Below are 12803 nucleotides of genomic sequence, written 5' to 3'. Positions count from 1 at the left end.
AATTCTTTCAGCCCGACCAACTGTCCTCTTCTTTTGTGCTTAAGTCTCATCCATCATCCATGCCCAGCTCAAAGGTTACGTGAATGTGGCACCTGCCTTGACCAAACCTGCATTCTCCACGCTGTTTGTCCTCTCCTGCCTGTTTGCCTGCAGAACGCTTTGTACAAGCCGCTATAACACCACTTGTCTCAGAGAGCTGTCTTTGCAGAGAGTCATTTCACTTAAGAGCCTGGGCCTCATAGTCAGACTGACTGGACGCTGAAACCAAATTTTGCAACCTAGCTGTGTAGCCTTGGAAAGTATTCTGAGTTTTAGTTTCCTAGTTTTGGAAATGGGAAACATATAACACCTAACTCACTGGGCAGTTAGAATTACATATTTAATGGGGGTAATGTGTTTAAGCCACTTAGCCCAGTATTTGACCTGGTAACACCCAATAAGGATTGTGAATGTATGCAATGAAAAGGCCCAGGCCCACATTTTGCCCCTCTTTCTATCCCACTGACTGGCCACAGTGGGTGCTCAGTGAATGCTTCTTAAACTGTCTAAATGGGAGAGTATCCATGATGTACTCTCCTCTTCAGGAAAGCCAGAGGCTTTTTCATTTTAGGAGTTTTACTGAAGGGTCAAAAATTCTGATGACATACTCAAATCACATTGATCTTACCCTTTGCTGAACTACTCCTGAACTTACACAGGCAACCCAGTTTGAGATCACACTTTCAGTATTAGTGCTTTTGCTAAATCCTCTCTTCATACACGGAGTCCTTAAGCCCGCACATCAACTGCAGCCTTTCCACACTCCTATGCAGAACAGATTAAACCCTTCTTTCTCATACGGAAAATCCTCTCTGTGACTCATAACCTAATTGACTTTTCTAAGATGACAGTGCGTGGTCAAGCCGATTCGACCCCTAGCCGTGTGCTCTGGCCACAGCAGGGCACTGTCTCCGGGCAAGTCTTAAGTTCCTTGACTGAAAGGTTATCTCCTGCCCCCTCCGCATCGTTGCCTGTACGCAGAGTCTGAGTGAGCAAGCCTGACCAGTGCACTTCCTTTTCCGTCCACGTAATTAACTTCCACCGGAGGGGCAGAGGGAAAAAAGTAGGTTCACAATCAATACTTGAGATTGCTGGGAGTCACACTGGGCTCTAAAAACCTTTCACCTTGGGGAGGCACCTTTGAACCCTCTGCACATCAGTTTCCTACTGCGGTTTCCCTTCGGCGTTCCCCGAGGACTCCTTCTAGGGTTTTCGACAAGGACAGACGAACCAACTGAAGGTTGAGAAGCATCTTGCCCCCCAACCCCGCCAACTTCTATTAACCCCGCGCGGGCCATCCTACTGGCTGGTCCAGGGGAGGCTCTGGGTACCTGCCCCACCGCGACCCCATCCCGCCCACCGGAACGCGGCCGCGGCCCGCGCCCTCCGCCAGGACGCACACGCCTCCGCCCTCCTGCCTGGAGCCGCCCGGTGGGACGCAGCTCCGGGCGGTGGCCGCAGCGGCCGACAGTTGGCCGAGTGGGGGCCGCGGGCGAGGGTCCCGCGCGCGGGGCGGGGCCGCCGGGCCGGGTCCCCCGCCTCCCGGGGGCGCGCGAGCGCCGGGCGGGGCCGCCGTCCCTTCCGGGGAAGCGGTGGCCGCCGCGTCCGCCGGGCGGCTTCCCGCCCCCGCGGCTCCGGGTGACGCTGCTCCAATAACAGCGCGCGGGGAGCCGCAGCCGCGGGGCTCCCCCCCCCCCACCGCGCCAGCCCGGCCACCGGGATGAGGGCCGAGGGCGACGGCGGGCTGGAGCGCTTCTGCAGCCCGGGCAAGGGCCGGGGTCTGCGGGCCCTGCAGCCCTTCCAGGTGGGGGACCTGCTCTTCTCCTGCCCGGCCTACGCCTACGTGCTCACGGTCAGCGAGCGCGGCAACCACTGCGAGTTCTGCTTCGCCAGGTAGGGCGGCGCCGGCGGGCGCGCAGGGGCTCGGGGGGGCGGGGGGGGGGGCGCCGCGCGCGCGGGCGGGCGGGAGTGCGCGCGCCTCGCGGGGTCCTAGCGCCCGCGGCTCCAGGGCGGGGGTGGGGAGCGGGAGGGGACCTGGAACCCGGGACTGGCCGGGCCACGTGCACTCAGCAAGACCTGCCAAGTTCCCGCCGCACGCCCTGCACCACGGCACGTTTCCCTGCTGGCCCCGGCGGGCTGTGCGAACCCGCCAGGGCAGGGTCGTGCCTGCAACACGTGGGCTCGGAGCCAGACTTGCTCCCCAGCCCTGGCCACTCGGCGCTTTGCCGGCGGGGCCCCAGGTTTCGCGCAGCGGCCACAGCACAAGTCACCTTTCACTTGTGCTTCCTGCGATGAGATCTGTGCCCTCCTACTTCCCCCCAGCCCCGCGCTGCCGCAGGCTTGCCGTGTTACCGCCGAGGAACTTAATGACACTTCGTATTTCTTGTGAAGTACGTGGCCCCTCGTCTTTCTTGTCACCCTCTGCGCTTGGTGTTTGGGGAGAAGCCAGGAGGGCACCGATCCGGGGTTCAGAGGGACTGCAACGGGGGGACGGGATCTAGCCCTGGTTTGGGGTTGGGAAAACCTGGTTGCTTGGGGGATTAGGCAAAACGTCTGGTTAGAATTGGTATTTAAATGGAGCAAATCATGTATGTGTGTATATGTGTATATATTCACATACACCAACGCATAATTATATCTTCAAGCCTTATGACAATTTCAGACCTAAAGGCACCCTTAGAAAGCGTGAATGCAACACTTTCAGTTTTAAGGGGGAGAGAACTACTGCCCAGAGAAGAAGTATGTATATTCACGCTTATAGTTAAGAAAATGAAATCTGATGTTCTCAGTTCTGCCCATTGCCTACCTAGCCAAGTCTTCAATAAAAGGACTGAGGCAGGAACCATGGCATTGGAGTTTATGCCATGGAACCTTCCCGGACCCTGTTTCCCTTTCTTTGAACCTCAGTTTCTTCATCTTCCAAGTGGAGATTTCTGGGCTAGATTAAGCCCACCTGAGGTTTGCAGGTACCTTTTGAATACAGGTCTCCAGTCCAACACACACCGAAGAACTCAGTGCCTGAGATATGTTCATCTTATTCCACGGTAAGACAGAGCAAAAGAAGGGACAAAAGCTAAATACTATAGTCATCTTGCCCAGACTCCCTGCCAGAGCTGTCTTCCGCTTTGGGGGGACCTGGAAAGGAACTAGACACAGAATCATGCCGTGGGCAGCTTAAGGGCTGTATGTGATGTGTCTCTTTGAATTGGTGAGCCAAGAGCTAAAGGGTCATGGCACCACTTTGCGACGTTTGAGTGAAGTGAGCATTGGGTTTTCCCAAAGTTAAAAAGGCTGCTGTGTCTGGTCCCTTGATCTTCTGAGCCTCGCTGTGGCTCAGAGTCTGAAGCAGCGTGGGTGTCTGGAGTGGCAGGAGCAAAGCAAGGTCACCCCACACAGAAGGGGCCTCCCTCCTCTGTCAGGGATCCTGGTGATTCCTGGGATCCATCGTGGCAGAGAAGACTGCGGGACCAGGCACCTAGTAGGCGCTCAGATGTCTATTACCAGACTCCTCCTCCGGTGAATTATAGATCAAATCCAGCTGGGCTCGCAGTGGAGCAGCAGAGCAGAGAGATGGTTCTCTTTCGCCTCCGAACTGTACCTGCTACACACGCCCTCACCTCCAGACCGGAAGGTGCCCCAGGTGCAGCTTGGCCAGTCACCCCGCCCTATGGGATGGCGTTTGCCTCTGTTTCCCCCTTTTCTGAATGACAGTCATTAGTGTCACTGTTGCCTTCGGCCCCTCTCCGGCGCTGCCCCTGCACCGGGGAGGGACCACTGCACCTCCTCCTGCTTTTCTCTGGCTTAGGTGAACTTCTGTCAACACCCACAGTTCCTTTCCTCTCTCTCCCTGAGGACTCATTTGAAATCAGCTGAAATAACACACAGGCTATGATGACATCATGACATCATGACACCTGTGAAATCAGAAATATCTTTGTACTCACTCTCTGGTTTCTTTTAAATCCAGTTCACTTAGAATTAGTGGCTAGATCAATCTCAAAGATTTAGCAGTCTTTCCCCTGTCAGCTGTTCGTATAGACCGAGGACAGATTATTCTGTTCAGCTATACTGGAGGTCACATGTATGTCCCCATGGTTCCCCCAGGGATAGGAACAAAATTCTCAAATACTCTTCCATGACTTCCCCTCCCCTGCCATAAAAAGAAAACTGCGCATATTGTTTCTTGTGCCAGAAGTTGAAGGTAAATAATATTGCTTAAGACAAATGAGCCTGCAGAGATCTTCCCTATCATATTAATTGTATCAGGGTTTGACTTATTTTGAAGGAAAAGAAGTGATGTTTTTCAGAATAAGTATGTTCTGCAAATGGAAAAATAATAGGAAGTCTCTTAAGTCAGAGCAAAGTAGAATTCTTACTGTCAGGGTAACACAGGCAAAAGTTTGCCTCTGTATCACATTTTCAGGGTGACACTTGGGAAGATGTGTATCTCGCCTCAGCTGCTAAGAGGCAGCTCCTAAAAATATAAATGTCTTCAAGTTGGGAGCTGTCCTCATCAGACCTCTCAGATTGTGTGTGTGTGTGTGTGTGTGTGTGTGTGTGTGTGTGCGCGCACAATGCATGCAAGCACATACGTTGGGTATGGTCAGTATTTTGTGGCACACTTTTCCACTTGACATTTAATGTATTTTAACACTTGCTAGTGTTTGTCTCAGAAAGAGAAAAATCTGTAACCCATGTTCCATCTGAGAGGGCTTCCCTGGTAGCTCAGTGATAAAGAATCCGCCTGCCGGTACAGAAAACCCGGGTTTGATTCCTGAGTCAGGAAAATCCCTGAAGAAGGGAATGGCAACCCACTCCAGTATTCTTGCCTGGAGAATTCCATGGACAGAGGAGCCTGGCAGGCTACAGTCCATGGGGTCCCAAAGAGTTGGACATGATTGAGTGACTTTCACTTTCTATAGGCACATGCTCCTATAATCTGTTCCCTGCATCTTTTTACATGTGTTTTAAAGAAATGGGTAGGAAGATTAAGATAGCCAACAGGGACTTTCCTCGTGGTCCAGTGGTTAAGAATCCACACTTCCGTTGCAGGGATCATAGGTTTCCATCCCTGGTCCAGGAACTAAGACCCCTCATGTGCATGGTGGTCCCCCCAAAAAAGGTATATGTACACACACAGGCACACGCACACACACACACAGACAATAGATTTCCTCTAAAAAGTTACACTGAAGAATATAAAATTCAGCCATTTGTACAGTAGATAATGAGATACTGGTTTGCCATTTTCAACATTTCAGTATTTCAAGTTTTTCTTTTATTTAGAGACTGCAAAGGAGGGACTTTGGGGCCAGATGGACTGGGTTGGAATTCTGGTTTCATCCCTTCCTAATGGATTGTCTTGAGCCAAATTATTTAGCCCCTCTGGGCTTGCTAGGTGGTACTAGTGGTAAAGAACCCATCTGTCAGTGCAGGAGACATAAGAGATGTGGGTTTGATCCTTGGGTGGGGAAGATGCCCTGGAGGAGGGTGTGGCAACCCACTCTAGTATTCTTGCCTGGAAATCACATGGACAGAGAAGCCTGGCAGTCTACAACCCATAGGGTGGCACAGAGTCAGACATGACTGAAGCAGCTTAGCATGCACGCACTTACTCCCAGCTTCCTTTATCTGTAAGCAGTGCGCATTAACACCCACCTCCTGAGCTGGTCCTGAGTCAGGGAAGTCAAGTGCCTAGTACAACCCAGACCCCTCGGGAGGTGTCACAATTGGCTCAGTGTCTTGCTTTTATGGACTTGTTTGATGAGCTCTGTTGGCTAAATGTTGAACAGTATGAGAACATATTGTTTCAGGAACATTTTTATGGCGGTCAGGTTGAACTGGGGAATGCTGGGAAGAAAATATTAAACCTTTTTGGCCAGTGGAATCATCATTCAGATGGCAAGTTGACCCAGAGTTGAAAGCAGCGGTTCTCAACCTCCCATTCAATTGCGTAAATAATGGGTGTCTGGGATCAGTTTTCAGTATTTTCCAAAACCTGATGAAAATGATATGATGAGCCTACACAGGTAAAGCTTTATTGTTTTTTTTTTTAAGGAGCCTTGTGTAGCTCCAAAATGATTAACGACTTTAGTACTCTTTTGCCCTGGAATTAAACAAAGGTTTGAAATAAGAAACAGAGGAAAACAGAATGGTCCACCTAGCAAGGATACCACGGCTCTGCTCTCTGCCTTCAGCATGATTCAGCTGTGGCAAGGGGCAGTCCTGCAAGACTTCAGGTGTGCACAGTGCCAGGACAGGAACATTTTTCACACGCAGGGAGCATCATTTCTGTGCTGGTGTATCAGGGCCCAGTGACCAAGTTGCATGATTAGCAACGATTTGAGATGAAAGAGGCAGACTGGCAGCAGGATAGATATCCTAAGTGAAATTCAAACCCTGGTGAGTTAAAACCACCATCTAACCCCTTTCCCTCCAAAAAGCAATTGCACAATATCCTCTCGATTGTAAAAATTTGAAGATCCCGTATAAAATGATATTCCTTTAAATCGTGTTGCTCTTTGCAACTCATAAAGCGTTTCCAGGTACATTTGTGTTTTGATCCTCCCAGGATGGCTTGTGTAGAGAAGACCTTGTCCTGTGTTACGTGGGAAGTAACTGAGCGTTGGAAAAGTTGTTTCCTTGAATTTCACATTTTTGGGGGGCAGATATTGAGTGCTCCCTAAGGGCCAGCCTCTCCATGGAGGGAACTGTGTCTTTCTGTTCTGAGTGTGGTTTTCCTTCACTGTCCTTTCTTTTTTTTTTTTATTTAAAATTTTTTATTGGACGATGATTGCTTTTCAATATCGTGCTGGTTTCTGCCATATATCTACATGACTCAGCCACACATATCTCTGTCCCTTTTGACCTGAAACTGTCCCAGGTGGTTCACACCTGGACAAGAGGACTTACGTCACTTCTGCTTTCTCAAGTGAACACAATTTTTATCACCGCTTTTCTTTTGCTTCCCCCTGCCCCTGTGGATAATGCAACAGATTAATGCATCGTTTCTAAAAGTTCAGCAAAATCAATTGATTCATCTGTCTTGGATTTATATCTTATGTTGCTGCGGTTTCAGGGAATTTTTTTTTTAAATTCCCATGGTTTGGAATTTGTATAACAACTGCATATATTCTTCTGTATCGTCCACTATTACCTGATAAAATGTGAAAATAAATATGAGGCTCTAGTCCTTTGGTGAGTTTGGAATATTTTTATTTTTTTTTAATTTCACTTTTATTTATTTACTTTGACTGCATTGGGTCTTCGTTGCTGTGTGCAGGCTTTCTCTAGTTGGGTGATGGAGGCTACTCCTTGTCGAGGTGCACAGGCTTCTCATTGCGGTGCCTTTCTCATTGCAGAGCGCAGTCTTTGGGCATGTGGGCTTCAGTAGTTGCAGTCCTCACCATCAGTCATTGTGGCACCTGGGCTTAGTTGCCCCATGGCATGTGGGGTCTTCCCAGACCAGGGATCGAACCCAGGTTCGATGGACTGGACTCTTGCATTGGCAGATGGACTCTCTACTACTGGACAACCAGGGAAGTCTGGGATATTCTTAAATGTGTTCAAATTATTTAAAAGGCGTTTGTCATCTTCGTCTTTATAGGTACGTATAAAGAGTTTGTTTCTGTGTGCTCTGGTAGGGCAGCATAAGGATGTTAACCATTCCTGCCTATTTTTTTTCTTAAACAGACCCATTCTTCAGAACTTTGCTCTATGCAAAGTTAAACATACATGGTTTGGGAATAGAATTCATGATTCAGCTGTGCTGAAAGGCCCCTGGATGGTATTCCTGTAGGACAAGCACTGTCTGACCTAATGGCACACTGTCTGTCCAAAGATTCTTTAAAAGATGCTCAGAAATGTCTTAAATTTCTTTGGGAAGATTCAGGGTTCAGGGCTGTAGTTTGGCAGCAGCTGATTTACAACAGAACTCAGAATTGCTAAGAACCTGGGACAGTGAAGTTATCTTCAGTTCAGTTTAGTTCAGTCGCTCAGTTGTGTCCGACTCTTTGTGACCCCATGAATCGCAGCACGCCAGGCCTCCCTGTCCATCACCAACTCCCGGAGTTCACTCAGACTCGCGTCCATCGAGTCAGTGATGCCATCCAGCCATCTCATCCTCGGTCGTCCCCTTCTCCTCCTACCCCCAATCCCTCCCAGCATCAAAGTCTTTTCCAATGAGTCAACTCTTCGCATGAGGTGGCCAAAGTACTGGAGTTTCAGCTTTAGCATCATTCCTTCCAAAGAACACCCAGGACTGATCTCCTTCAGAATGGACTGGTTGGATCTCCTTGCAGTCCAAGGGACTCTCAAGAGTCTTCTCCAACACCACAGTTCAAAAGCATCAATTCATCTTACAGAACTTGAAAACTGCAAAGAAAGTTGCTACTTGATTTTGGTGTTTGAGACTTAACTCTTTTGCCTGAGGTTCATATCCCCTTTCTTTTTCTTGTCAATATAAAGAAAACATGAAATCATTGTAATTTTAAGCCGCTGTATTTCTGCATCCCGAGGAGGCAGTCAGTAGTTACAAATATCCCTTTGTAACTGGAGTCATCAATAACTAAGGTCATTCCCACCATACGCACATCTTATTTTTTGTACTTCAGATGTGGAGGGAAGTAATCACATTTCTCAGTTTGAGGACTGCTTTCATCTGACCTGTGCCAGGACAATTGGATTGAAATTTCTCCTTTCTTACTGATTCTGCATTCCCATGTCCTGTTCCTCTCAAAGGCAGCCCGGCTCTTCTTTGCCTGCTTGCCTTTAAGTCCATGAGTATATAGTCCTGATCACCACCAGGGAACTAGGAACAGGGCACCCTGATTGTATTTGACCAGATGCAGGCTTTGAGCCCTCTTCTGGAGAGGCTTCCCTGGTAGCTCAGCTGGTGAAGAATCTGCCTGCAATGCAGAAGACCCTGGTTCAATTCCTGGGTTGGGAAGATCCCCTGGAGAAGGGATAGGCTACCCACTGCAGTATTCTTGGGCTTCCCTAGTGGCTCAGACAGTAAAGAATACGCCTGCAGTGTGAGAGACCTGGGTTTGATCCCTGGGTTGGGAAGGCATGGCAACCATGGCAACCCCCTCCAATAATCTTGCCTGGAGAATCCCCATGGACACCGGAGCCTGGCGGGCTGTAGTCCATAGGAGCACAAAGAGTCAGACACGGAGCCACTAAGCACAACAGAGCGCTGGTCAGCCTGGAGGTTAGTCGCTTCTGGAGCCGTCCCCTTGCCTCTGGAGAGGGGCCCACTCTGGGACTAGAGGTCTCTGTCCTCTCTCAAGGGATCTGTATTAATGCGATCAATCTCTGTACACCACCATCAGTCTCCCATTCTCATCCCAACCCTCGCATCTCTGGATTTCTAGTGAATCTGTGGGAGTTTAGGGGTGCAGTCCTCCAGCAGGGAATTGACTGAAGTAACTGCCTTTTCAGGGGCTGAACCCATGACCTTGGCCTCATTAGCACAGGCGCTCTAACCAGTCACAAAGCCACACACCTCACTTTGTGTAACTTCTGCTGACTCTGTTCCTACCACCCTCGGAGGCCTCCTTTTCAATTGCAAAGGCGTTCACGCCAGCACAATAGAACAGAAGGAAATCGGATCTCTTCTAGACTTCTCTGAAGGCCAGAGATATGCGATTTAGCAGGAAAATAAGACCAAAGTGTCTTGAGGGTTCAGGAAACAACTTATCTTTCTAGTCCATGCATTTGTTGAGAATCCAACTGTGTGTCTCATATTTTCCTTCCATCAAAAATTTAAAAATACTGTGGGACTCCTTGTGCCAATGTATTAAATAAAACCTAGGGGCTAAGTGGAAGGTTTCTGATGACTGAGTGGAATATGGCACTTGCATTATTCAAGTGGATTGGGTTCGCTTCTTAAAGGAGTACATCCAAGAATCCATCAGTGCTTCTGTTTCACAAGTTTATAGTCCCTAGAAACCAAAATAAATGCTTGCTGTGATAGCTGAGACACCACTGTGTATCTGCAAGTCCACTGCGATGAACAGGACATCTCATTGCCCAGGGAATCTGCGGTCACCACTTGGGGGAGAGGAAGAATAAGGACGATTCCCTCACGGAGAAGCGAATTTCACACCAAGGCCTGAAGACATAGGCGTATCCTGGGGGAGGGAGGTGCAAAGGAAGTCTGGCTGACAGCAGGATGCACTTTTTCATCTGAGCCAAATAGAAATCTCAAGGATTTTATATCCTGGCACTTGAAAGGAGTTATGTTGCCATCTGTGACAAAATGAAAAGATGTTGGACTGGAGGAGTTTTTTGTCTTGAGTCTGTGAGGACCAGGAAGGGCTCTTCAAGGGATGTGGGCCCTGGGCTCAGATCTTGTTGATTTTCTTCACTCGTGCCACCTGAAAACATCTCTTACTCCTCAGTTACACAGATCTCGAGCAGAGTGACGGTCACTGTCAGTCACAGGTTCTTAAAACTTCAGCAGTAAGAGACATTTAATGATTAAGCTGTCTGAAAGCAGGGATTCTGTTTTTAATATATTCAGCAAATATTTATATTTATGGGGCATTCACTGTGGTTCTGGGCTTCCCAAGTGGTACAGTGATAATCTGCCTGCCAATGCAGGAGATGCAGGTTCGATCCCTGAATCGGGAAGATCCCTTGGAGAAGAAGATGACAGCGCACTCCAGTATTCTTGCCGGGAGAACCCCATGGACAGAGGAGCCTAGTGGGCTACAGTCCACGGGGTCGCAGAGAGTCGGACACGACTGAGCAACTGAGCACACACTACGTTCTGAATCCCGGTGGAAAAAAGGAACAAAAATCCCTCCCACCATGAAGCTTCTGTTCCAGTAGGTTTAATTCATCTTTATTTTATGCACCGTAGACTGAAAAGAAAAAGCACAGCATGCGAGTCGTGAATTAAGTTTTATTTGGGGGCAGAATGAGGACTTACTGCCCAAGAGACAGCTTCTCACATAGCTCTGAGGCCCTGTTCTGAAAAGGTGGATGTGGGAGTTCAGCGTACGTTTGATTTTGGTGAAACCCACAGCAGAAGGTTGCTGCTAATCCCAAGGGGGCTTCCCTGGTGGCTCAGTGGGTAAAGAATCTGCCTGTAATGCAGGAGACCCAGATTCCATCCCTGGGTTGGGAAGATCCCCTGGAAAAGGGAATGGCAACCCTCTCCAGTGTTCTTGCCTGGAGAATCGCATGGACAGAGGAGCCCGGTGCACTACCATCCATGGGGTCGCAAAGAGTCTCAAGAAGGTTGTGACTAGTCACGAGCAGCAGATGTCTCTGCTAATGATTTTAGTGCTTTTCTAGATACGAGGAGATGTCAGAAGTTGGGCTCATAAAATTGTCTAAAAATTTCTAGCTATCTGAAGGCCTGTTCTGCCGGTTCTTCCCAGAGCGCAGAGTGCCTCACTCCTCGTCTCCACCCTGGACTCCTTTCAGGCAGTGGTTCAAGGTCAGCAACTGCAGTGGCTAGGGATGTCATCCTTGTAGAAGCAGATAGCAAGTGACAATTTTTAGCTGATGCTGTAGTGCCTTGAACTTTGTCATTTTAGCAGAGTTTTTGTTAAAGGCAGTAATGTTTTGAGTTCAGTGCTTTCTTTCCTCAAACACTGATAATCCGTGTATGTATGTCATAAAACTGTTAACCAAGAAGTTTAAGCACACACTCTAGTTCATGACTTATGCAAACTAAGGGAGAACTCTGATCAGATAATACTGGGTCAAATGAAACTGTAGCATCCCTGCATTGTGTTAAAATAGCAGCACTTTGGGTAGACATTTTTTGGAATTTGGTGAAATTTGGTCTACTCATACCCTTGAATCAGTTCAGTTCAGTCGCTCAGTCATGTCCGACTCTTTGCGACCCCATGGACTGCAGCATGCCAGGCTTCCCTGTCCATCACCAACTTCCGGAGCCTACTCAAACTCACGTATATCCATTAAGCTTTTTAAGTTGTATTTAGAAATATTTATTCAACTGTATTGAGAAGTGTTTATTCATACATTTGAATAAATATTTTTAAATACAACTTTCAAAAGCTTTAGGATTTTTTTCACCTTAAAAACTTACAAGGTCACAAAGTAGTAGAGATTCAGAAACTAACAGTTGACTTATTTCACTCAGTAGTAAATTGATTTCAGCACGTGTTCAGGCCTTCCGAGGTACCTACCTGCTAAATATTTTCTAGGCACAGAGTGGGGAAAGCAGCCCACCGCCAACTTCTGTTTTGTGCATCTTCAGAGAGTGACCCAGTGGAAGGCCACTGTCGGGTCAAGGCTGCCTGCAGGCGCGCCCCCAAGGCTGGGCATCACAATGGTCCAGTTTGCTCTTCAGTCTTAATTTCACTCCAGCAGCTCCAAAGTGCTTATAGTGGTACATGCGTACATGCTTGGACACACACATGCGTGTGTTTGCACCCGTAGCACCTTCTGCATGCTTCCTTCATCACACTTGCTACTTGACTACAGGACCCAGGTCTTCTTCAACCTTGTAGGTCCAGCACTTAGCCTGAGGCCTGATAGTCCATGACCTCAATAAATATTTAATCAATGAACAGTCTCATTTCTGTAGTCTTATTTTACAAACAGCTCTGTGGGCAGGCCTCATCCCCTTCTCTGTTTGTTCTTGGATCCTTATAGATTCTTACAGAACACTTCATTGATCCCTGTCTTCAGGGCAGAATCTTGACTGCTCAAGTCCTCCATATTCCACCCTGCCTGGAATTATCCCTTACTGCTTTTTTCACTTAAAACCTAAACAAAATATA

At 48.4% G+C, this 12803-nt stretch overlaps 1 protein-coding gene across 1 annotated transcript in view; it reads left to right on the top strand.

Annotated features, from left to right (window-relative positions):
• The first annotated feature begins 1604 nt into the window (after positions 1 to 1604).
• The window catches only part of SMYD2 (SET and MYND domain containing 2), a 53688-nt gene continuing 42489 nt past the window's right edge, over positions 1605 to 12803 (top strand). Inside the window, exon 1 of the mRNA XM_015099365.3 lies at positions 1605 to 1932. Coding sequence (XP_014954851.2) covers positions 1760 to 1932 — 173 coding nt within the window. The 5' untranslated portion in view covers positions 1605 to 1759. The remainder of the gene's footprint in view (positions 1933 to 12803) is intronic.

The sequence above is a fragment of the Ovis aries genome, chromosome 12, assembly GCF_016772045.2.
Source record: "Ovis aries strain OAR_USU_Benz2616 breed Rambouillet chromosome 12, ARS-UI_Ramb_v3.0, whole genome shotgun sequence".
In the NCBI taxonomy this organism is placed as follows: domain Eukaryota; kingdom Metazoa; phylum Chordata; class Mammalia; order Artiodactyla; family Bovidae; genus Ovis; species Ovis aries.
Note: the sequence above shows the minus strand (reverse complement) of the source record. Positions and strands in the feature narration are given on the sequence as shown.